At 40.4% G+C, this 27498-nt stretch overlaps 1 protein-coding gene across 4 annotated transcripts in view; it reads right to left on the bottom strand.

The window, feature by feature from the left end:
* Positions 1-27498, bottom strand: part of nexmifb (neurite extension and migration factor b) — an 82801-nt gene that overhangs the window by 15807 nt on the left and 39496 nt on the right. For all 4 annotated transcript variants that reach the window (XM_077532457.1, XM_077532456.1, XM_077532459.1 and 1 more), the window contains exon 2: positions 1619-1749. In XM_077532457.1, coding sequence (XP_077388583.1) covers positions 1619-1700 — 82 coding nt within the window. In that variant the 5' untranslated portion in view covers positions 1701-1749. The remainder of the gene's footprint in view (positions 1-1618; positions 1750-27498) is intronic.

Raw genomic sequence — 27498 nt, 5'->3', positions numbered from 1 at the left:
ACCCCGGGTTTTCACTGGATGCGGTTGCGGTGCGGTTGCGGTGCGGTGCGTCTTGACTGCGTGCTCCGGACGGGTCAATTTTTTTGTCAATCCACACCGGCTCCGCACAGCTGCGGTCCGGCAGCTCCGTCGCCGCCCACTTCCCAACGTGTCTCGCGGGACCGCGCGCGCGCGATCATGTGGCATTTCACAACGAGAGGTGGACTTCTTTTTATTTAACATTTTCTTCTTCTTCTGCTATGAGATTCCATGCAGCATCCTTTTTTTGGTTGTCCTTGTAAAGTATATTAATAACGAGAGTCGGGTCAGTGCGGGTCCACTCTTTATTTCTGTCTTCCCCGTCCGGCTGCCGCTCAGTACGGCAAGCGAGACGGGCACAACAAGCAATCACGAACATCAAACTCACAATACATTACAGTCCTTATAAAAAGGATGTGCCGTGTCATATATTATTTTGTGGTTTTCCACCTCCAATATAAACCTCTCCTCGTCCATGTTCGCTGGTGTCTAAACCGTGAATGAGCACATGGCCCGGCGACGCCCACGTCACGTTTTGCTGAAAAACTTGCGAAATAGGAGCTGGCGAGTATTTTATTCTGAAAGGTAACCGGAAATTTATTTTGAAACTGCCTCGGTTTTCCTGTCCCGCTCGATGTGTTTTGTGCTAGCTTGCCATTTGCCGGAGGCCTACCGCTGCGGCGTCCGGCAAAAATAGAAAATAGGTCTATCCTTGCGGAAGGCTTGCGGCACGCCGCAGGCCTTCCGCAGTCGACACGCAACGCACCCGCAAGCGGTGTAAACTGCACCATTCGAATGAATGGAATCTAATTGCTTGCGTCGCCGGACCGCACCGCAACCGCACCGCAACCGCATCCAGTGAAAACCCGGGGTTAGTAATGTTAAATGGAGGCTTAAAGGGGAAGTCAAAACCCCCTCAAAAATTCTTGACAATAATATTTTCTGTGCAGCCCCACTAGACTAAATATGGTATTTTGGTTAATTTAAGTTAAGCAACAAAATCCAGCAGTTTATCTATATCACAAGGCGACCATTTTGCCACTTGCTGTCGAGTGAAGATGACATCACAGTTGCTCAGGGCTTAGCTCACAACCAATCACAATTTATCTTCAGAAAACAGGTGTGCTGTGATTGTTCGTTGCCTGCATGAGCCCTGAGCAACTGTGATGTCATCTTCAGTCGACAGCAAGTGGCAAAATGGCCGCCCCCCTGATATGGATAAAAATGTCTGGATTTTGTTGCGTAACTCATATTCCACAAATGTACCGGTAATATTAATCAGAAAGTCATGTTTACACTAGTGAGGTCTCATATCACATATTATTGTCAATAAATGTTTATAGTTGACTTCCTAATTAACTCATTCACTGACAGTCCACCTAAAATTAATCTTTGACATCTATAGTCATCAATGGCAGTGAATGAGTTAAATTATAGCCTGTATTATTCATAAATGTTGCATGACGGTGACAGTTTGCCTATAGAACTACTTGTAAACTTAGCGGTCAACCCGGTAATTGTAGCATTGCTACCACAACAAATTCAAAGGTGGCACTTTTTGCACAATACACTATATCATGTGCAAGTAATCGAATTTCACCTGCGTTCTCCGCCGCAATTGCATCATCTGGCTGGGAAGTCTTCACAATCAGTGTGAGACCGCTGTCTGTTAACACGTCCATCAATACGGCTCCACGCTGCACGTACTACGCATCATTTTGACTGTCCCACCTGTTGAAGAGAGAGCGAGAAAGAGAGAGAGAGGGAGACAAGGGAAGCCGTCATTAAAGTGTGAATGCAGTCGTGTCTAATGCGCGATGACATTAACGCTAGTGTACTAGATTCCATTACAGCAAAGATCGGCGCGAGGCTTCCGACAAGCACAAAGTTACAGTAATTGAGGGAAAACATGACAGAGACATCAAACAGGCCCTCGGGGTAGCAAACCATCGCTCTTTCTTCTGCGTATCACAGATTCCAGCCGAAGATTAATTTAAACTTTGCCAAGCAAGAAAGTACACAGCTGAGATCACTATGGAAACTGCGCCAATCTTTCCCTATTTTAAGCTCCATTTAACATTTATAGCACAGTTGTTAACCTATGCCAACCTCACATAGGCAGCTCTGAGCATATTTGTTTATTGTAATTAGCCGACTCCCTCCCTTCCTATGCGCCTTGGCGGCGAGGAAAAAACAAAAAAAGACCCAAGGCAGCTCAAAGAGGGGAGATTAAAGAGATGTGGCTGAGGCGGTGACAGCACACTGTGAACACCGACTCGTTTACTGTTGCGACTTATGGGGAGCGCGGCGGCGGAATGACTGAGTGTCTATGTGGCGCAGGAGAGGAGGCAGTGCACTGGCAAGCATGCAGGTTGACACAAAACAGTTGCACTGAAAAGGGGAAAAAAAAGACAGCGGTTGAAGTTTGTCAGCCAAGCATATCACATTGAAAATGGGTTGGATGGCACAAAAAAAGACTTGTTTCAGTTCACTCGTGAGTTTTTTCCCCCCTTGTCAGTGTTGTAAAGGCGACATCAGGGCATTAGGATCTCTAAAATAAACAATAACAATCTGAATGTCATTTTTATTTTATTTTATCATAGCGGCTATTTTAGTGGTCATAAATATTAATGTTCTTTATGACAAAGACATTAACAATATGGTGTGATTTTGTTTGTTTGATAACCAGTCTCATCTGCAATGACTTGACTGAAGTTTTACGTGATGAGTAAGTTAATGTTTACTTACTTTCACGTCGGCCACTCATGGTCAAGATTGGGGTAGGAATTTTGTTTTTAAATTGGCCAATGGGGCAGTTACAATTGAGCCCGATGAACTCCGCCAAGCAACAAGTGATGTGTCCAGAAAGAAAGAATTCTATCAATCTTCATTGCTGTTTGATATCTTTGATTTGAATTTAATTGGAAAGTTGAATAATGAATCACAAATGATTTCTGTTGGGCTACAGGAACGTGCTTTTTTTTTTTTTTTTTTTTTTTTTTTTTTTTTTAAAGTAAAATTGAAAAAAAAAAACATAAAATAAAAATGCTTTTAAAAAAAAATGAAAACTTAAACTATATCTTAAGTGTATAAAATTCACTAAATTGCGAAAATGGTCTTCGTTTTCATCTTTGTCAATATCTTTTAGGGTTCATTTTAAATGCATTTATTTCAGGATTACTCTCATGTCCATAGAGAATAAGGTAAAAAACTCATTTACTAATTTGAGATTAGTACACCCATTTTATTTATTTATTTATTTATTTTTTCTACTTATATTTTTAATCTTGCATGGTATGTGTGTGTGTGTGTGTGTGTGTGTGTATATATATATATATATATATATATATATATATATATATATATATATATATATATATATATATATATATATATATATATATATATATATATATATATATATATATATAAAGCAATAATAAAAAATTAAAATAAAAAATAATACAATAAATTTTATACAAATAAATAAAATAAAAAATATAAAAACAAATTAAAAAAATAATAAAAGCTAAACTAAAACGAAGCATTTACCAAAAAATAAAAAATAAAAATCTAATTAAAACTATCAAACCTAGTCTAAAAATCAATTAAAACTACCAAAATGTAAAAATATATATATATAACTACGTCAAAATGGAATAAAAACTAACTATAATGAAAAATCCAAATCTATTATATCCCTGGTCTGCAGGCAGAGTAATTAAGAGTTTAGATAGCTCTAACAATACAAGAAAGTAGTGTTTATAGCTTTAAAAAAATCCAATAAAACGACATTTTCATAACCCTTCTGTTGGTTATCAACTAATGTCAATATAACGGGACAGCAGACACTAATTAATCAGGAGGCTCAAAACAAATTATAAAATACACACAAAAAAACCATGACCTTTCTGAGGAATAAGTGGTTAAGAAAATGGATGGATGGACGGACGGACTTGCAATGATGAGAGTCAGTTTCATCTTTATAGACTGTAGGCCTAACTGTGTCACGTTTCTTCTCTTGGTTGAATTCATTGCTAGGTTACACTGCATTGCACTGATCTGATGTCATATGATGTATTTAGATGACGACACCTATGATAGAATCACAAGCCAGATCAGGCTTAAAACCAAAGCCAAACTGTACAGTGCGAAATTGCACCGAACTGTGGTGCAGAAACGTGGCTAATGCGGAATATTAATCTGGTGCCAGTCTTGAAAGAAATACGATAACAGAGACTCGGGGGCCAGGAAATTAATATTTGATGATTTAGCCTTGTGCTTGCTGATAGTCTTCCCTTGCACCCCCACTTCTTCTCCCAGCTCCTCTCTGGAGGGCTGGAGAAAGCAGGATGACAAATGAGCCATAGGAGGGGATCTAATAACATGATCTCCTCGCGGTGAGAAAAGGGTGTCTGGGAGATTAAGACGGACGGTCAACAATAAGAGAAAGGGAGTGCACAGCTGACTATAAACAGCTCGTCTCTTTCATCCTATTGCTTCCAGATTTCATTAGCTGCCCACTGACCTGAGAGCGAGCGAGGAAGCCGGAGAGCTACCTGAAGGTGAACTCGACTTACGGCGGCACAGTGGGTGACTTCAAGTTCACGGATCTCACATGCGCTCTTATGTGCGGCTGGTGCGAGGACCCCGAGGATTAATAGCACGTTTTGTTTGCAGCATGGGGTGGCTTTAACATCGTCTTGTATTTTCTGAAGAAGATTGGGAGACATTTCATCTTGAGTCAGAAAACTATCTTTGCGCCAGGTGGCATTGTTAAGATTCCCACAATATAAAATTTCCCACCTCATGGGTAAACGCAGATGCAGTTGCTGATTTCAACAAAGAAGAGAAACTCAGCCCGTTAAAAAATAGACCACAACAGAAGACATCTAGCTTTTTTTTTTTTTTTGCATTCTTGTAGTCGCACGGAAATGATAATTCTCTGCGGACCAATCAATAGAGTGCAACCCTTTCGTGGTTTACAGTCGGTATTGAAGCATGAAAATTGCAGGAGGTAGCAATTAGGCATATCTAGCCCATTTTTGAAGGAGCTGAAGCACCCTAAAATAATAAATCCAAGCACCCCAAAAATTTGAGAGCCCTGAACATGTTATTGACTGTGTATGTTCTTCCCCCACAAAACTAGAGAAGTGCTAAAACCAATTATTATTGGTAGAAATATAAATACAGTAACCCCCTTTTGGATAAAAAATGGTTTGACCCACTGATCCATCCCAGTTTTCCTCACGCATCATTAATTCTAACACGCTGCTAATGTGTTAATATTATTAAAGCCAACCTGCTAATGATTAGCTAACTGACTGGATTCGCTAATGCTAAAGTCAGCATAAAATCCCATTGACAGGCTAAGGGGGTGATATTCATTCAAATAACAAATATGGACATATATACAATGTAGGAACACATGCAGAATGGCAATATACTAAAGCTCAAATGTATATATTCTTCCTAATGTGTCAATAATGAGCTATATTGCTAAAAGTCTATCACAACTTTATTCTTCTCTTTTTAAGTTTCTGTAAGCATTGTATCTTCCTGCATACACGACACCACACTGCCCCTAAGAGGTCAAAATGTGCACAGCAGGAACGGCAACATTTATTTTGATTCATTGAATTGTATTGTATTGCTATTACTTGTATATATTTTAATACCATTTTATTTTCTGGTAGTTCTTTCACGTTATATTTAAATGTGAGTTTTGGTAGTTGAATAAATACGTAATTTTGAACTCAATGAATACACAAAAATAAAATTAATTTTGCTTTCAAAATCAATCAAAAATAATTATGATTGTTATTTTTCTCATAATTTTCTCGCTGTAATATAGTAATATATAATGTCCTTTCTAAAATGCCTTTTAAGGTTGTCATCAACAGTTTAGACTTAATTCAATTATAGGGAAGAGGTAGCCAAAATACAGTACTATCGTGGGTGAAGAAAATATCTTCACGATGTCAATGAATTATGTGACAGATGGCAGCATGAACGTAAAGTAAATCAAGTCCATGTGTTACGGAAATTCATTCTGCTTTGATTGGTTTACGAGTGAACAAAGTCCCATTGGAGTAGGAGGAATCGAACCTAAAAATAGCCATTTCATCATTTTTGAAACGGGGATATAACATCAGCCAGCAAAGATACAAAAATTGCTCCGACTCCGAAAAGGTGAAGTCACACATCGCCCTATTAAAAATGGGCTGTGGCCACTGAGCAACGTGTCTCCACAGTGGCGTGGACACCGCGCACAGCGGGAAGGCTAGTCATGCCACACGGGTCCTGCCAGACATCAGAGTGTGGATTGGGGATGTGTCGCGAGTGAGGCCTCTGCATGTCCGCGTGTGTGTGTCTTCATGGCCGGTTGCATGTGTGTTACACAAAGCCCCAAGGCCGAGCATTCAGCGCCAGTATGCGCTGGCACAGGCTGCACATGCAATCACAAGGAGAGGAAGAAAACGAGAGAAAGGCAAAGGCAGGCATATTGCAACAGTCCGCCCCCCCGCCATTCGGCCTCTAATACCGTAAATGTGTTTACTCGCCACATTATTCATGATTGTCCTGCATGCTTGACATATCATGCAAGAATTCCCTCCCACTTACCATCTCCGCCAACTCTATCAAGACGTGACCAGAGGCCAGTTTGCTAATAATGATGGACTAACTGTAATAGAGCAGCATTTACGTTGGAGCCGCGGGGCTAATAAGGGTGAGACTTTTGGGGGGAATTCCAGCGCACGGGTTTGTGACAAAGTCATTCTTCGATGCATTTCATCACAGGCGTGGGAAACAGAGTTATTCGGTACATCATTTGGGCTACAATTTTTATGATACCTCACAACATCAATATATAAATTAATAACTGACAAAAGGAAAGCAGCCTCATTAGACTGGGTTCATAAAATTAGACTTTTACGACTCTATTTTGGGGTCCGTACGAGTCTGACTGACAAATACACCCAAATTGCATTACACCTGCGCCACAACTTAGACCTAGTTTTATCAAGTTTACTTTCTAACACCAAATTACAAGATGCAATTATTTTATTCATCACATGAATCAGGTTTTTTATTAGAATAGGAAAGAAAAAGGAGCAAGTAGGAAAAGCCAAACGGAGAACGATTAAGGTTCAACTTGTCCTCCTCCACTTTGTCACGCCGCCACCTGCGTGACAGGCCATGCTTTTATTTTCATAGTCATGTTTCCTGTTTTATTTTGAAGTTCTGATTCTCTTCTCACCCCAGGTCACTTGCCCTTCCTGCAGTTCACTAATTACCGGTCCCCGCCCATGATCATCTCCACCTGCCACCAATCAACCAAGACAATAAAAGCCACCTGCACTTTCCCCTCAGTGCCGAAGTCACACACAGTTAGTGCATGGAAGCGTCCCACAGTCCTCGAGTCCTTGTTCCTGTTGCCTTGTTGTTTTGCCTTGCTTTTGTGCCTTGTCTTGTTTTTGTGCCTTTTCCTCCAGTGGAGCGCCTTTTGTTACCCCTTTTGCCTTGTGCCTGTTTTTTCCTCCCTAGTGGAGCGCTTTTTGTTCTCCACCTTTTTGATTCCCCCTTTCTCCTCTCAGTGTGAGAGGAGACTGCTGCTGCCCGGCAATAAAACCTGTTGCCTCTGTGGCCTACCTTATCCTGCATCTGGGTCCTACCTCTCCACGTCGTGTCAGTACACTTCGGCCAGCATGGACCCAGCAGGAAAGGTCGAGGCTGCGCTGCAGAGCCTTGAGCTCCGGCTTGCCAACCAGGAAAAGGTTCAGCAAGCCGTGGTTTCGGAGCTGAAGGAGCTGTCGAGCCAGGTCCAAGGACTGGTGAGCCAATCGCGGCGTCGAGCTCCAGCCTCCACCGGACAGCTACCCCTCCCCGAACTCTCTGTCCCGACCACGTCATTCACCGGGGTAGGATTGAGACTGGCCTCCCCAGAACGATACTCCGGTGAACCTGGACAATGTCAGACCTTTCTCACGGAGTGTGACATCCATTTTGAACACTCACCACAGGCATTTTCCACAGCTCGGTCCCGGGTAGCCTTCATGGTGTCCCACCTGACTGGACGAGCCAAGACCTGGGCAACCGCGGAATGGGCCAGGGGCTCCCCGGTCTGCCAAAATGTACAGGATTTTCAAGCCGCCTTGCGCCAGGTCTTTGATCCCGACAACAATGACCGAGAGAAGGCACGAGCATTGAGCCGGCTCCAACAAGGCAAAGAACCCGTCAGCGATTACGCAATCCGCTTTCGCACCTTGGCCACAAACAGTGGCTGGAATTCCACAGCGTTACAGGACCACTTTCTGAAAGGACTCTCACCCGCCATACAAGAACTCCTGATTCCCGTGGACCTTCCAACCAACTTGGATGCTCTGATCTCCCTAGCGATTCGTGCTGATCATCGCCGACGAGAGTTGACCAAGTCCAGCGGGCACCATAGAAGGGTGGAACCAACCCCCTTTTCACCGCCAATGGAAACAGAAATGCCACAGCTCATCATGCCTCCCCGACCAGGGCCAAGGGAAGTGCCTAACGTCGAGGAGGAACCCATGCAGCTTGGTCGGGCCCAGTTAACCACCGAGGAGCGACAGCGTCGCCGCCAAGAAGGCCGCTGCTTCTACTGTGGTGAACTTGGTCATCTGGTAGGAACTTGCACCGTGAAAAGAGGTTCACCGGTGAGTTTCTCGTCACCCCGACCTGCTAAGACACAAAGAATCACGCAAGCCCAGATACGCCACCATGCTATGACCATTGACATGCCAGCCCTCATCGACTCCGGTTCCGACGAGAGCCTCATGGACTGGGGCCTCGTTAAGCAAGTACGAGCCATCACCGAACCCCTGGAAGTACGAATTGGACAACACATCGAAAGTCTCCGTTTCCATGTAATCCAAGCTTCGTCACCCACTTTGGTTCTGGGACACCCTTGGCTACGTCAACACAACCCCCGAATTGACTGGAACTCCGGGAATATACTGGATTGGGGAAAAGATTGTAGGGATCACGTTTTGGACCAATCAGCGACCAGTGCATCCTCAGCCGCAGTCAACCTGGTCACCTTTGAGTCTCTCGCTCCTGAACCTCGCCAGTCACCGCCTCAAGCCCCCGAGTCTCGCCGGGCGCATCTCCAAGACCCTGAGCCACACCAAGTCTCTGCATCATGTCACGCCAAGTCTCTGCATCAGGTCACGCCAAGTCTCTGCATCACGCCGACCAAGCCAAAGCCGACCAAGCCAAAGCCGTCCACGCCGAAGCCGTCCACGCCGAAGCCGTCCACGCCGAAGCCGTCCACGCCGAAGCCGTCCACGCCGAAGCCGTCCACGCCGAAGCCGTCCACGCCGAAGCCGTCCACGCCGAAGCCGTCCACGCCGAAGCCGTCCACGCCAAAGCCGTCCACGCCAAAGCCGTCCACGCCAAAGCCGTCCACGCCAAAGCCGTCCACGCCAAAGCCGTCCACGCCAATTCCGCCACGTTTCGCCAAGTCTGCCAAGCCTGTCACGCCAATTCCGCCACGTTTCGCCAAGTCTGCCAAGCCTGTCACGCCAATTCTGCCACGTTTCGCCAAGTCTGCCAAGCCTGTCACGCCAATTCTGCCACGTTTCGCCAAGTCTGCCAAGCCTGTCACGCCAATTCTGCCACGTTTCGCCAAGTCTGCCAAGCCTGTCACGCCAATTCTGCCACGTTTGCCAAGCCTGCCACGCCTCGTCAAGTCTGCCAAGCTTGCCACGCCACGTCTGCTACGCCTCGCCAAGTCACGTCAAGTCCGCCCGCGGACTCTTCTATCGGGAACATCCTGAACGGCCCCTTGTCTGGCTTCATGGTCGCCCTCCTGGACTGCCCTTTTGTCTGGGACGGAGGGGTGGGCCGTGTTCCCACCTCCGTGCCCCCTTCCGCCCGCCCTTGTTTTTGGACTCTTTGGGTCGGATGGCCGTCAGGAGCCGGCCATTGAGGGGGGGGTACTGTCACGCCGCCACCTGCGTGACAGGCCATGCTTTTATTTTCATAGTCATGTTTCCTGTTTTATTTTGAAGTTCTGATTCTCTTCTCACCCCAGGTCACTTGCCCTTCCTGCAGTTCACTAATTACCGGTCCCCGCCCATGATCATCTCCACCTGCCACCAATCAACCAAGACAATAAAAGCCACCTGCACTTTCCCCTCAGTGCCGAAGTCACACACAGTTAGTGCATGGAAGCGTCCCACAGTCCTCGAGTCCTTGTTCCTGTTGCCTTGTTGTTTTGCCTTGCTTTTGTGCCTTGTCTTGTTTTTGTGCCTTTTCCTCCAGTGGAGCGCCTTTTGTTACCCCTTTTGCCTTGTGCCTGTTTTTTCCTCCCTAGTGGAGCGCTTTTTGTTCTCCACCTTTTTGATTCCCCCTTTCTCCTCTCAGTGTGAGAGGAGACTGCTGCTGCCCGGCAATAAAACCTGTTGCCTCTGTGGCCTACCTTATCCTGCATCTGGGTCCTACCTTACCTCGTCGTGACACACTTCTTCTGCGCATGATGTGTTAATGTGCAAGCTGGATAACAAGATAAGAACATGTTTACTTGAATTTCTATGTGACCTATCTGCAGCGCAATCTAATTCCTGCAAGCCTCTTCCTGGTTCACTGCATGACTCTGATTGGATCACATTTTTCCCCCCTCCAAAGAAGCTAACGACAAGATGAATGGCTGAAGTAGAGGACCCATATTTAATTGTCGAAAACTCTGAAACAAGATCTCACCGTGGAGATTATATGTAGCGGACGTACAAAGTATCCATTGAGTCCACGGAGGGAATGAGTCAAGGGCTGAGGACGAGATAATATATATTATTATTATTAATATTATTATTATTATTATTATTAGCTTATTTATTTATTTATTTATTTATTAAATGTGTGCAGGATGAAAAAAAAACAACGGGAAGTATTATATTTTGCATTTGCATTTTGCATTAAAAAAACAAACAAAAAAAAAACATCCAGTCAAATACTGTAAAAGGGTCCACCGATTTTTAAGTACTTTTATTTATGTATTTATTTATTTTTCCAAAAATGTTATTTATTATTTCATTAGTTATCGTTAGCTACAGACACATACTTACAAACCAAACATAAGGCCCACGGGCCAGTACTGGTCCTTCAGGGGGTCCAATCTGGCCCGTAAGGACAGAACACAATACATAATTTTTCATTAAAGCGTTACTTTACTAATTTTGAAATTTTCAGCAGTAAAAAGTTAATATTTTGTCTATGATAAATTTGATAACATCATTATTTTTCATGTACAATTAACACCTTTAAAGGGAAATTTTGCTGCTTACCTAACATTTACAAGTTTAGCCGTGATTGGTTGTTACCTGAGCACTCAACAAGGATGTCATTTTCAGTCGACGGCAAGTGGCAAAAGGCCAAAAGGTGTTAATTGTAATTGAAAAATTCATGATAGACAAAATAAAATTCATGCTAGACAAAACATTAAGTCTTTACTGCTGAAAAAGGCTGAATGAGTAAAGTATCCCTTTAAAATGAAACGTTGTGTTTTATATTAACTGTTGCTAATTTTGTCCACTGGATGGCGCACTGATGACCACTTAAACGACATGCTGAAATTTGGCTGTAACTCAAAATTTGATGGAAAAATGTTGCACTTATTTTTGTTTCAGATTAGTTTGCAATAAGACAATAAATGTATGCAAAATACAAGAAATATTTTTGACTGACTTTGACTTTTGGTGAAAGTGGGCTCTGAATTAAAATGAGTTTTAAACATTTGTCGAATCCAAGCAGCACTTTGTTCTCGTCATCGGGGCAACTTGGACATATTTGCTCTGTACGATCTCCGCTGATGGAAACGGTAGCGAGGGATTAGACTCGGTTGGGAGATTACTTGTAGTAGTGGTGGGTGCATGTGAAGTTGACTTTCGGCTCTAAGCCAGCCAGAGACACACTGCACATTTGTAACATGCTTGCTGAGTGTGAAAGCAGAGCAGAGAACATGTCAAGTTCATGCAAAGCCGCCTTCCTATTTGCTCCTCTCTCGCTGTCGCAGCATTTGTCGACGTTCTCCTCATATTGTAATTGCTGCACTGCGGCGCTCTTACTTTCAGTTGAGGAACATATCGTTCTCTTTGTGCTACGCTCTCACAAATCGAAATTGTTCTGTCGAAGGTCAACGGGCCTCCGTGCTCGTAATACGCTGTATCAGAAATTTTCTTCGGGGGGGCTCACGCAGCAAGCGAATGCAACAAGTCAAACCGTTTTCATCAACACATTCACGTTATGGATAATGAAAATAGCAAAGAGTGAGTCAAAGGTTACAGCAGACTTGGAGTTTTTGGTTGGGGATTTTTGTTTATATTGCTTTTGGCTATTAATGATTTCTGCTGAAGCAGTAGATGCATTTTATTTTATTTTTTTAATATATCTGTGGTAAAAAGATAAGTCCTGCACAAATAACCTCAGTAAAAGCCCTCATCATCAACTTTGTATCAGTGTAACATTCTAATATAATATTCAACAAAATACGTCTAAAAGCAGATGAGTGCATTTATTTCTACATATTAAAAAAACAAAACAAAACATTTATTTATTATTAACTCGTCCACACATTATGATTGAAGGCATTTGGGTAAAGCAAACAAACGTGTTTGTATTGAAGCCAATTAAACATCCCAGGATCCATATATGATTGGCATCTATAGCAAATGAAATTTCTGTTCCAACTTGTTCAAGAAACATGAAAACAAGTATGATCAACAATTTCTCCGCCAAAAAAAAACGACAGATCATTTTAACCCTCCTCTTGTATCGTGGGTCAAATTGACACATGTTAAATGTAGTTCATTCGTTATGGAACTTCTGCTTGGCTTATACATATAAAAATGGCTTATTTTACACATTCCTAATCAAACAGCTGGTAATGGACATAGAAATGAGATATAAACATTTTAATAGGTCTAATTTATCATTTTTGACACTTAAACAATTAAACATGCAGTAGGTCAAAGTGACACATGAAGTTACCTTTAAACATAAACTAAATCTGTTAGTTTAAGGGGATTACACAAAAATGTTTTGTTTACACTTTTGGATAATGAAACTTCTCCTGGGTCAATTTGACCCAATAACATTTTTTTTTTGTGGTTCCTGAGAAACAAACAAAACAGGAGGGTTGAAATGAAGTAATTCATTTGTTAGTTACTGTGATAACCCTGCAAATATTGGTTTTGACGCTTAACATTTCACGGGTCAAATTGACCCAGGGACATTATTGCTATTCCTGAGAAATGAAAGGAATAGAAAGGAATACTTGACTCATTGAGCCATTTTTCAACAGTAAAAAACTTCATATTTTGTCTATAATGAATGTGGTAACTTCATTATTTTTCATGCACAATAACTTTAAAAATTAATTTTTCTACTTGCTGTCAACTGATGATGACATCACCTGTGCTGAGGAAGTAGGTAACGACCAATCATGGCTCAGTTTACTGACCAAAACCAGAAAACAGGTGTCATCATCAGTCGACAGCAAGTAGGAAAAAAAAAATACTTTTTTAAAAGTATTAATTTAATTAATTAAGTTATCTAATTCATTCTGGACAAAATATTAACTTTTCACTGCTTGTTCATTGAGTCAAGTATGCCTTTAATGAAGGATTAACTTTGTGAGACAGTATTGTGGGGGAAAAAAATTACACTTATTAGATAATTAATTATACATTAACGTGTTAAATTGACCCAGAATCAATATTGCCAACACAACAGGCCTATATCCCAATATATATATAAAAAAAATAATAATAATAAATAATTTTACAATTTTGATTATAATAGCAATCATCTTGGCTGCCAGTATATATTAAATATGTAAATATGTACTACTGTTGTTTAAATTATATCTTTGCATGCATGACAATCAAACACATCAATATAAATCCAAAGGAAAAATAAATAAATCAACATCGAATTTTCTGAGAAGTCAGAGGAGTAAGACGTAAACGTTGGCATGCCGTATTCTCGTCTCAGCGAGTTGATAAATCACGCCGGTGAGAGACACATCTGTCTCCACACATCACTCCACTCCCGTCAGCCGCCTTCTCTGCTGTTTGCTCCTGCGTGGGTAGTGAACAGTGGCTTCGATGAGCTTTTTGGTTTTGGAACCGCTATTTATTGCTTACGCCCTTTGAGTCAAAAGAGAAAAGCTGTGACTGGCAATGCTGTCTTAAAAAATAAATGCAGGTAGTCCCAGTTAATCTTTAAGGTGAACAACAGCACGAGGAGGGTTGACACAGTGAAAATCATGAAAGTTTTTCACCCATTACAATACGGTTATATCATCGAAAATGTCTCTGGGCACAACACCCCCTTTCGTTATCATTATTCAGCCATTTTGTATAGCGCTAATCCTCATTAGGCTTGCAGGTGAGCTCGCATTTATCAGGAGCTGGCGAGTTGGCTCACTCGCAACGGAAGTTTGTTTTTGCTGCCGTCTCCCTAAATCAAGTCTGTACATGCCCACATGAGAGATTAAGAATTTTAATGTCTTTTTAAGCGCGTAAATGAAGACTAAAATGATAATTAATGCTGTACATCAAAGAAAATGGTATTCATCAGGTTTTATGAGATTTTTTTGGGGGGTCGGTGCTGGGGGGGGTTTGAGACAACTGCCTGTTTTCCAAATGGTAAGTTCACTCTTGGGTATATGTTCAGTTTGAACAAAATGAAAAAAGCAACAGGCATCAATGAAAACAAAGATACAACACCGCATCTGCCAACTCTCTCTACATGACATTGTCTGATTCCAAACTAAATACTAGTAGTAGTGTGTGCCATAAAGTCAGATTCCACTCATTTTGTCAGTGAGGTAATAAAATGCATCATAATTTACTTGCGTATACAGTTAGTGAGAGTTTCAGTTGATACATTCGATCATACAACTTCATGTATAATACCTGACATGGTCGTGAGGATGGAAGAGATGTGGCACCTGCAACTGATAATCATCATCAATCAGAGGCAGCTGCTGAAGAGTCCGGGAAGCAACAGACATGCAAGGATTCACAGTGGATCAGGTTTTTACAAAATGGGGGACCTTTATCAGGATATCATCAAAACAAACACCGGACTATTCTTGAGAAAAATTTCAAATTACAAGTGACCATTCAAGCTAATGGTACTTTTGAAAATCAAACTCTTTCCATTTACAAGTTTTAGTGGTTGGGTACCCATTTATTTGGTGTGCTTGGTTGGAAATAGAGTTAAGCCAACTTCAAAATAGAATATTACCAAATAAAACATGGACACCAATGCCTTGGTACTATATAATGCAGCACGTTACCAGCTTTAGCGGCTAATGGCTAGCAGCTAGCCGCTAAGCAAGGGCTTGATATTGGCTGGCAAGAGCCGTCGGTCTACTTTTCAATAGCATTTTAATAGACAAAAATGACTGCGCACTTTGATGCTGACATCCTGACACAGTTGTAGCTCCTACTGAACATTTTTTTGGGGAAAAAAACCCCAAACCAGGCTTACTCAGATGTGCTGTTTTAGCAGCTGCTTACTCAGATGTGCTGTTTTAGCAGCTAAAATTGCTACTGTGGCTCTGACGTCACTTTGTCCCAGAGTCACTTCACGTTTCTTGAGAAGAAAACAACAATTTGCTACTATGCATATTTATTTTTTTGTAAAATAAATAAATAAATGTTGGTTATCTAATAATGAAAACCAGTTTGTCATTTTCTAATATGTTAAATGTGTTAATCTCTCTTTAGTTTTCATAAATGTTCTAATCGAGCAAACATATTTAAACATATCTATCTATCTATCTATACAAAATGCCAGAATTTTTTTTTTTTTTTTTTTTGCAGCATAGGAAGGGCATGCCAGTGAATAATGTTAAGATGCTTCTCTGTATGAAGTCCTGAAGCGAATTGTATGAATTAGCCTTCATATGATTGACAAAAGTGCCGCGAGTAGCAAGCTAATTAGCGTTAGCGAGTCAATGGCACTTTACATTGTGCGTTAGCCTTCAGTTAGCGTTTGGGAAACAAGCTAAACAAAGTGTGTTTGCATTTAAGTGTGTACTGTTTGCAATTTTCTTATTTTTCTGTGTTTATATTTAAAGTTAACCCTAACTGGAGTGCAATAGAAGCGCTTGCCTTTGGTGCAGGTGTCACGGGTTAATTACCCCACCCGGGAGACCATATTTGTATGTGTGCAGTTTCATATTTATGCCCACACTTGGCAATAACAATTGAAAATTCAATTTCCTGCGTTCTGCAACATATACAGTACAACTTGAGGTTCGATTATGAAGGGGCGATCCTTGCAAAAGGGTCTCTAAAAGTTTGCCAATGGTGAATAAAATAAACACGAGCTTCAACCTTATTGAAAATTCGGCGCTTAAAGAAACAGTAACTTTACAACCTTCAAAAATGTTCATAACTTTTGAACTTACTTGAATGGTACTTTTGTCATGCCCTGGTAACGATTCACTCAAGCCCAATTCGATTTTCAGTTGCACACGTCTGTCACGATGCATCGTGGGACCCGAGCGGAAGAAGCAGGAAGACGATGGCGGCAAACGCCGCTCGACTCCTTGCCGGAAAAAGGAAATGAGAAGCAGCTGACAAGAGCCCGCGATGGCCAGACGGGCAATTTGAAAACTTTGCCTGTTCAACATGAGGGTCTTTGGGGGTTGTTGACGAAAGTTAACTTCAGATTCAGAATATTTAGTGTCATTGTCACAAATGACCAACAAAACGTCAGTGTCTACATTCAAAAAGTCTTACGACATCATCCTAAAAACAGGAAGTAACCTGCTAACAAACCTTTACGGATACATCATTACGATTAGATCGTGACAATATTAGTTTAGTAATGTTTCATTATTTGGAAGACTTTCTTCCAGACAGCGTCTCTTGAGGCTGACTACACTTTCTGCCCTTTCGTCTCCACACCTCTGCATCAATCTGGGCCCATTTTGTCTCTCAATAGACAGCCCACTAATAGCCTTTAGCTTGGGTTTCTCCTCAACAGACCTCAGGGCCCCCAATGTTGCCACTGGCATCAGGTTTTCCACCTGCACTCTCACAAAAAAAAAAAAAAAAAAAAAAGCTGCTCTAACATTTGCGCTGTCTGGCCTTTCTGTCTTCTGTCATCTCCTATGGATCCATAGTTTAGCATTGCGACCCCCAACGCTTGTTAATCCACTTGATAGATGATGATGATGTCGTGATTATTATTCCCATCATTGCAGTGTCAACCTCTCACCACCAGATGTCCTTGGATTCTTTGCTGTTGTATTGACCTTCGTTTCATCACTTAATTAGTTCCTGCAGCACAACTTCTCTCAAGGTCTCCATTATTTGAATTATGGCCACTTGCATAATGTAATAAGATTAAGAGCTGTTTTTACAAACATGGAACAAAGTCGAACTTTGATTCAGCGCTCCCAATGTCGCTTATTCGATTGTGACTACTACACATTGAATTGTCTATTCTATATCTTCTTTTTCTGCTTAATTCTCACACTCACTCAGTACTGCAGCAGACAGAAGGACACCGAGAGATAAGGAGAGGAGAAAAATAAGCAGAGGGAAGGTCAAGACTGAGCTGAGCGGCAACCAATTACAATACATCACTGCGCGCTTTCATAGACTGTGACCGCATGTGTTTACTACACCGTGTCATTCATACACATGCAGATTATTAACGTCCAAGCACAAGACACTGGCCTTGAAAAAAAAGGGGGGAGGGGTTAAAAGAGGATGGAGCTCTGACGTTGAATGGCAGAGGGAAGAATGGCAATAAGGCAGGCAGTAGGCAAGGTGTTAAAAGTTGATTAGGTTGTTAAAGGTCACGTAGTCAAGCCTCATCAGCTGTCCCAGTGGAGCACAAGAAGCAACTCTCGGGGCCTCCACACTGCCGCTAATGAGACAGAAGAGAAGGAAATCCGACTAACATATGGATATATCCGGCTCGCATGTACAGTTAACGTCTCATGGTACACGAGGCTACCTGATAATGTGATGACATTACAAAAGAACATCTTGCCTTGCCTCAAGTGGATGGTACAAGAGTTGCATAAGAACACGCGGGGATGAAAGGATGAGGGACATGCGAAGCTAGAAGCATCAGTGGCATTTGAAATGTTGGTAGCTTAGGTCGACCTTAGAAAGCTAGCTTAGAAACTTAAATTGTAACAATTTAGCGTTCTTGGGACACATACAACTATTATTATAATTTTTTTTAATGAATCCGGTGTGATTGTCATGGATGCAGCGGATTGCCTTAGCCGCTAAAAATAAGCTATAATAAGCAAAGAGTCACTCAATCAATAAACCAACAATTTCGGCTAGCAAACAAACCAGCGGCCTCCATTAATTCTTCACAATTTCCCAACATAAAAGAAAGATCCAGACGGACGTAAAAGATTGACTGAAATTGTACGTTTCTTGGGCATATTAATTTTGTCAAGATCTTGAATCCAAGGAAACAAAGAGGTCAGGTACGGTAAGCTAACTAGCAGGCAGCACAATTGATTACATCATCATCATCATCATCATAAGGGCCATAGTAAATGCATTGCAATAACAAAATAAGAATGACGAGACAAACTAAGGGTGACTAATGCATCATGGTCACAAGGAACATTGAAACTGCATGGCAACTACATATATCAAAATAACAGTGACTAGTCAAACTAATACTGTATATCATCAAGATAAAATAAGAGTGACTACGCAAACTAAGCGTGACTAATATAGCACAATAGCAACTGCATAGAATCTGACAACATTATCATCATAAGGGACATAGTAACTGCATAGCAACTACAAAATAAGAATGACTAGACAAATTAAGAGTGACTAATACAGGACAATCGCAACTGCATAGTACCTAACAACATTATCATCATAAGGGACATAGTAACTGCATATCAACTATAAAATAAGACTAGACAAATTAAAAGTAACTAATATAAGACAATCGCAACTGCAGAGCACCTGACAACATTATCATCATAAGGGACATAGTAGCTGCATAGCAATTATAAAATAAGACGAGATGAATTAAGAAAGACTAATATAGGACATTCGCAACTGCATAGCACCTGACAACATTATCATCATAAGGGACATAGTAACTGCAGAGCAAATACAAAATAAGAGTGACTAGAAAAATTCAGAGTGACTAATATAGGACAATCGCAACTGCAAAGCACCTGACAACATTATCATCATAAGGGAAATAGTGACTGTATAGCTACTACAAAATAAGAGTGACTAGACACATTAAGAATGACTAATACGGTACAATCACAACTGCATAGCCCCTGACAAAATCATCATCATAAGGGACATAGTAACTGCAGAGCAAATACAAAATAAGAGTGACTAGAAAAATTCAGAGTGACTAATATAGGACAATCGCAACTGCAAAGCACCTGACAACATTATCATCATAAGGGACATAGTGACTGCATAGCTACTACAAAATAAGAGTGACTAGACACATTAAGAATGACTAATACGGTACAATCACAACTGCATAGCCCCTGACAAAATCATCATCATAAGGGACATAGTAACTGCATAGCACCTACAAAATAAGAGTGAATAGAGAAATTAAGAGTGACTAATACAGGACAATAGCAACTGCATAGCACCTGACAACACTATCATCATAAACGACATCGTAATTGCAAAGTACGAGTGACTAGACAAAGTTAGAGTGGCTAATTCAGTTTAGTTGATAGATCAAGAAAATTGGGAGGGAACAGGCAAAAATAAAGAACAGACTGAGGCTCTGGGAAGTGATCAGGATTTTGGTCGATTATGGTGACTTTTTTTTTTCCATTGGATTAAAAGGACGTCAATTTAATGCAGATTTGTAGTAATCGTGGGTCCCTATCACCCATGAATAGCGGCGGTCCGCTGTACGTGATGTATAGTACAGAAATAATTATTTTCAAGTTAAACTAAGCAATACTAGATAATTTCCTGCGGCACATGCGATGACCTTTCACGGCTGCAGCACAGCGGAATCACTCGTCTAAAGGGTCAAACCAATTGTTACTTGCAAATATCGCGAGCCCCTGCCAGCCTTATACCAACATTGTATTTTTAGGAAGTCCGCCTACACACCCCTATTCAGGACACACAAATTAGAACCACAGGGTTCCAACACAGTACCGTTAAAAAGACGCAGATATGACTAACTGCTTATGAATATAGAAGATGTGTCTTCCTTTCAGAACGGGAACCAAAAGTAATAACGACCTTCCTCTTTCAAAACATCCCCGCGCATGGCATGATCCATATTATCCGTACTGCAAGCCATCTGCGAGGCAATTATCATGTTTCCAACCGCTGCATTCATTAGAGCTACACCTTGTTTGCTTTGCCGCATCTAAATCAGGCCGGATAGATTGCCGACCATTACGTGGCTAATACACCGAAATCATGTCCCCGCAGGTTCACATGACAGCAAAGGCGCTCTGTCAATGTCTGTTGCTTTCAAACACATTACGCCTTGTAGTGATCGATATTTTTTTTTACTGCCACCACTTAAACGACGCAGTAATTGACATTTATGCAATTTTCAGGGCCACTACCTTTTTTTTGAGTAATTATTCATGCGTACGCGCATGTGTGAATGCCTGCGTGCGTGCGTGTGCTCCCTCGCCATTCGTTGTGCAGATGGATCGGGACAATGGTGGGATTTTTTAGGATTTTGCCTATTGGCACCAACAACACTTTGGATTTGAAATGAAGCAATCAAGATGTGATTGAAGTGTAGACCTGGCGCCGTTCTGCGAGTTTTGGAATAGTAAATGTGAATACGGATATTTCTATGGGAAATATGTGATCTGTTTTGATTGATGACACATCACATTTCCCGCCAGTATCTCAGAGAAGGCTGGTAAAAAAAATACATTAAAAAACCAAAAAACCTAAACTACTTATATATGCTTACAGAGCTAACCTAAGACATAATAAATATCCTATAATTTATAAGGTCTCAATTATAGCCTAAATTGAAGAACTGAATTGTCACCTACGTGACTGGAGAATGGCCCATCGAAGTTTTAAAACTGAAAAGCCTTTTGGAATAAATCTTCCACAACAAAGAAGAGTCCAGTTTACTCGTTTCAACTTTTGTGGGGTGCCATGACCCGGATGACTCAGAATCTACACAATCTCTGACTAATCTGGAAAGAAAACGAAACCCTCAAACAAGCTCTGAAGATGCTCTCAATTTGGTGGTTGATTAGCTTCTAAATATTTTCAACTGAGTATTATAACGTGTAGTTGTGTATAAAATTAAGTCACTTTGGTCAAAACCACTGGGAAAAAATTATAAATGAGAAATGACAAATATTTGTTCAAACAATTGCAGCTGAAAGTCTACACTTAAGTCATATATTGACTGTTTGATTTCAAATCCATCGGGGTGATTGATAAAGACAATAGGACTTTGTATCGATTCGATTTTGATTCACATGAGTTCAGTTTTATTGGAGTCTGATTTTTTCCCCATTCAATTTGATTCACTTCAATTCAATCCGATTATGGAACATCAATTCTTCTTTAATATCAAGGACACGATAAAAATTCCACAAACAATAAATTCCAAATTACATTTTTTTTATTTTAATTTACATTCTATTTGCTTGCGAATTTATGAGGGGAAAAAACAGGCATTAAAATAATCGATTAATGATTTTATGAATCAATATGAAGCCCGAAATAAAAATTGATTCAATATCAATTATTAGTTTTTTTTAATGGCGTTAGAATCATACCAAAACCTCGTAACACAAAAAAAAACGTGATCTACGTACACAAAACCTGATCTACATACACAAAACATGAACTATGTACAAAAAACCTGATCTACACAAAGAAGCATATCTTCAATTACAAAAAAAAAAAATCTTTCAAGAGCAAAAAAATGTTTTCCGTACATAAAAAGAATTTCTACAACTGTGTACGTAGATCACGTCTTGTGTACGTAGGTCATGTTTTTTGTGTTTACGGGGTTTTGGCAAGATTCTAACTCCATAGTTTTTTTGTTTTTTTTTTAACCCAGCCTTAAAAGACAAAATAAAAACTGTAATCATCCAAATATTTCTAGCCCCGTCTGACAATGCAGTCGAGAACCAGCCAGTCAGCAGCGGATGCGTGTGCGTGTGTTTATTTGCTTTTCGATGATGTGTGTATGATGATGGATTTGAAGTCCCTCATAATGAAACGCCCTTTCCGACGAGCCGGATCACACGCTAAGGCCATCAGATGCGATGGCAGCCACCGCTGGGCCCAGGCAGTGTAATAGCCAATCACAGATAAGAAAACATCTTCCAACACATCTCGCTCCACACTTGCCGTTTTAATTCCGAACTGTGCGCGCTCTACAGGATCAGACCTGCCTTCGGCGGAGATGGAGTGTAAAAACACGCAAAAAAAAACAAAAAACAAAAATCACACTCAATGAGTGCTGGCTACATCTGCAATCAATTGCTAATCAATAGCAGTGCACCAACAGTATGGGGTCAATGTGTTTCCAAGCAGATAGTAGATCTTATCGTCCCCATCTTGATGTGCTGACCCGCATTGCTTCACTGGTGTGATCATCCCCAGAGTCCCATCACTCAATGACTCGTGCTAGGAGAGCGCCAATACATGCGACCTATGACCTCTGCCCCGTGAGCCCACATGACCCCCTTAGTTAATGAGGTGGGTGTTTACCAAATAGAGTTGAAAATCATCACAACCCGCCTGTTAGGTTGGTTTCTCAGGAGCAGCAATAATGTTCCCGGGTCAATTTGACCCAGATGTTATTAGTAGGTATTAGGTAGGTAGTATTATTAATTAACCGCTTCAATTACAAATACTTGAAATTAACCATTTTTTAACAAGTTTCATCATGAAATACTTCTATTTGGGGTCAATTTGACCCGGGCTATGTTTAATGTTCCAAACGTGCCCTGACAAGTGAATTAGAGCTCATGATGAATGAACCATTTCAATTATCTGTTGATGAAAAGTTGTGATAAAATACTAATTTGTAGTTCTTTAAAAAAAATGGGTCAATTTGACCCAGAATATGTCAAAGCTAACCATTTAGATTGATGCGAAGTTTCGTAGCAAAAAACTACTCATTTGTATCTTCAACTTTAAAATGGGTCAGTTTGACCCGAGCTATGTTTAATGTCCCAAAAGTGCCCTAACAAATGAATTAGAGCTCATGATGAATGAACCATTTCAATTATCTGTTGATGAAAAGTTGTGATAAACTACTAATTTGTAGTTCTTTAAAAAATGGGTCAATTTGACCCAAGCTAAGTTTAATGTTCCAAAAGCATTCCGATCAACATTAGCAACAATTTTAATTGAAAATATGTCAAAGTGAACCATTATAATTGATCCAAAGTTTCGTAGCAAAAAACTACTCATTTGTAACTTCAACTTTAAAATGGGTCAGTTTGACCCGGACTATGTTTAATGTTCTAAAAGCATTCCGATAAACATTAAACATTCAATTGAAAATGTGTCTAAGTTGTCTGTCGATGAGACATTTCATACTAGTATTTATATTTTTCCATCTTAAAATGGGTCAATTTGACCCGGAATGTTTAATATTGATGTTATAGTAATGTTATAGTAATATTTTATTCAACCCAAATATAATAAGTTTGCTTTAAATCAAAAAATAAAAATAAAAATTTTAAATGTAAAAAAAAACCCATTAATAATAATAATAATAATAATAATAATAATAATAATAATAATAACAATAATACTGAAGGACTACAGAAATCCGAGAATATTTAGTTAGGATGAAATTCTGAAGATTTGCTAAACAAGTCTCTTTACGACGAATCAAATATCAAAACAATAATAGATTAACTTGATAATCTATTACTTGTTGATTATCAAATGATTAATGAATCATGTCACCTCAATTTGAAAGTATTCTTCTTATTCTTATTATTGTTACTGTTGTTGTTATCATCAATATAATATTTAAATCACCCCACTGGGCGGCACAGCTTTGGGGAGGGGGAGGGGCAAATGTGCACATACCAATCCAACCAATCAAGGATGTACACCAGCTGTTGCCCCAAAGTCAGCTGGGATAAGCTCCAGCTCACCTGTGACCCTTACCAGGATAAGCCGATAAACTGTCGCCGTGTACATCACTACACATGAGAGCACACCGAAGCTAGTAATTAACAAAATGACCTCTGAACGCCGCACAAACCGTCTATCATCACACAAACACACAAACACACACACACACACACACACTCGAATAGCATCGTTGTGCGTAGATGCGTGAACCTGCCAATTATTCCGCGCCTTACTGGAACCTCACCCCGTCTGAGGTGTGATTGGAATAACAACCATCCTCCAAAGCATGCCATCCTCCATTCCATTCCCTGCAGGGTACCATTGAAGCTGCGGGGAATGAGGGAAGTGAGCGTGACAAGGTACGGAAGAGGATATGTACACAGGGGTGCTATTAAAGGCTGGAATCTATCAATCTATGGGAGCGGAACACAAGATGAGCTTCGACATGTATTAGAGCATCATATCACACAATTTCTGGAGGTCTCTGTTCTAATGGAAGCCCCAAAATAAGCAAAGAAGGGGTTAAAATTGATTTAAAAAAAAAAGCCGAGGATTAGGCCAGGAAGGGGGGAAGAAGTCAAAGCCGGGGCTCCCTGGCAAGCGGCACTGTGAGAGTGAGTGCTTGTCTGAGTGACACTCGCTCTCATAGCCACCCCCCCTCTGGGGAAATAACCCTCTTAATCCAGCATGCTCTTTCAGATAGACAAGATCCCCCCTTCTTCTCACAGAGAGGATATGAAACGCTCCCCCTTGCGATTCAAATACCTGCGAGAAGGGCTGCAAATCTAATTGACAACAATGTGACGCTCGGGGAAAGACATCAATGTCTCCGGGCCGTCTCCTTTCCAGCGGGGAAGGCGCAAAGACATTGGTTGGAGACGTCGAAAGTGACCCGCCATTGGCTCGCTTGTTGGGAGGGGGCTTTGTTAACGTTAAGTGGCACGGGACGGTATCGGCGCCATTTTGTTTGAAGTCCATGCCTGTCACCCCACATGTTTACATTGTTTACTGTATTTACATTTTTGTTGTATTTTTCTTTCCTTATTGGAAAAAAAGTGCATTGTTTCCCTGTTTCACATTGTAAAATTCAATTCAATAAAATATATTCGCAAAAAAAGTAACTTAGTTACTTTATTATTTGACTTTAAAAGTAACTTAAATATGGTAACTAGTTACTTGACCTTAGTTAAGTTACTGATTACTTGACTTTAGAAGTAACTTAGTTAAATTATTGATTATGTGACTTCAAAAGTAACTTAGTTACTATGCTGATTACCCGATTTTAAAAGTAACTTAGTTTAATTATGAATTACTTCATTTTAAAAGTTTCTTAGTACCCGACTGATTACTTGACTTTAATAATTACTAATTGCTTGACTTTAAAAGCAACTCAGTTAAGTTATTGATTACTTGAATTTAAAAGTAGCTTAGTTACTTTATTACTTGACTTTAAAAGTATCTTAGTGAAATTACTAGTTACTTGACCTTAAAAGTAACTTAAGTTATTGATTACTTGACTTTAGAAATAACTTCGTTAAATCATTGATTATGTGACTTTAAAAGTAATTAGTTACTTTACAGATTACTTCATTTTAAAAGTAACTTACAGTAGTTAAATTACTAATTGCCTCATTTTAAAAGTAACTTTGTTAATTACTTCATTTTAAAAATAACTATAGTAAATTAGACTACAATTGCTCATTCAACAGATGTTAACACCACTTAGTATAAAATTGACAACCGTTTTTACCAGTACTACTTAACTGGAAATACATTTATTTTTAAAAGTGACGTTTAAGAATAAAACTAATTTTTTAAATTAAAAATAAAGACAACCTTTTTTTTACTTATTGTATTTCAAACACAATTACAATTGCACCAAATCATTTGGTGTTACCAAGTCCACTAGTATAATATTAACATATAAAACAGGATAAAGGAAATTAGCATGGATTAGCATGGTTGATACGGGAATTATAAACCTTTACACATTTAGCAGCAATGCATGCAAACAGAAGATATGACTCCAAATTCATACTTTTTTATTGTTGTTTCTGCAAGGCGCTTTGTGACAGCTAAGGCTGTTTGAAAGGGCTATATAAATAACTTGACTTGACTTGACTTAACATAAGTCATTATTTTTACTTGGAAAAAAGGCTTTCTGGATTTCAATCTGTTTTGGTCTGACATAACTGTTATAAATGTGAAAATATCCATCCATTCATCCATCCATTTTCTTGACCGGGGGGTGCTGGCGCCTATCTCAGCTGGCTCTGGGCAGTAGGCGGGGGACACCCTGGACTGGTTGCCAGCCAATCAGGGCACACAGAGACGAACTGTGAAAATATCGCCATGGCAAACTTCACATTTATAGTGTACATTGTTTTTAAATATAATCATTACATTCGGGGACCTCATTGTCACAATTTATGACTTTGCAAAGTAACTATAGTCAGATTACTTAACTGAGAACAGTAATGAGTTACATTACCATAGGTAACAGATATATTAGGACAACATGTTATGTAGTTACCGGCATCACTGTACATGACCCTTATGATATTTACCGTCCATCTTTCAAAACGACACATAATGCGACAAACACTTGCAGACGGAGTTAATTAACAGTCGACACTGCTGACCGCCGGGAGGAATCAATAGAGCCAAGACGGACCCGGTCGCAGCAGGCCGAGCAATAAGACCCGTCGACCGCACAGCCTTTTCAGCGCGAACCCAGGGAGGCCTTTTTCTCGCCATACTGGGAAATCACTCCACAGTCAGGCGGCTCGGTACACAGAGTGCACCGCTGAGCACCAACACACACACACGCACACACCCAGTGTGATATTATATTAGCATTACAAAGGCTTTCCCACCATCTGTGTCATGCAGTGTTTCCAAGCTTTGAGTGCTGATGTTTCCATAGGTGCCGCTGATGGCTTGAAATGACAAATGTATTTATTTGTGACTCTGACTTCCCCCTGCAGTACGTAGCACACTCAAAGCCCTTTGGCTATTTTAAGATGTTAAACGTCCTGTGTAATTCATGCACAATGGGACGGAAGCGTGGAAGTGCCAAGGTGGAGTAAATACTTTTGACTGGCAAACACGTTTGGACATATGTGGAAATACGTACGTTTATACAAATTACAAATAGTTTAAACGAATTTGCAAGTATGTTCAAACGTATTTACATGCTAAATGCTAAAAATGTGTTTTCCTATAATTACCCGTGGTATTGGAAATCATGCACTGCAGACATAATAAAACATAAACACTACGAATAAACATCCACCGATCCATTTTCTTGACTTCCTCACAAGGGTCGCTGGAGCCTATCTCAGCT

This window comes from Festucalex cinctus, chromosome 9, assembly GCF_051991245.1.
Source record: "Festucalex cinctus isolate MCC-2025b chromosome 9, RoL_Fcin_1.0, whole genome shotgun sequence".
Lineage (NCBI taxonomy): Eukaryota > Metazoa > Chordata > Actinopteri > Syngnathiformes > Syngnathidae > Festucalex > Festucalex cinctus.
The sequence above is the reverse complement of the archived record's forward strand: the minus strand, read 5'-3'. Positions and strand labels throughout refer to the sequence as shown.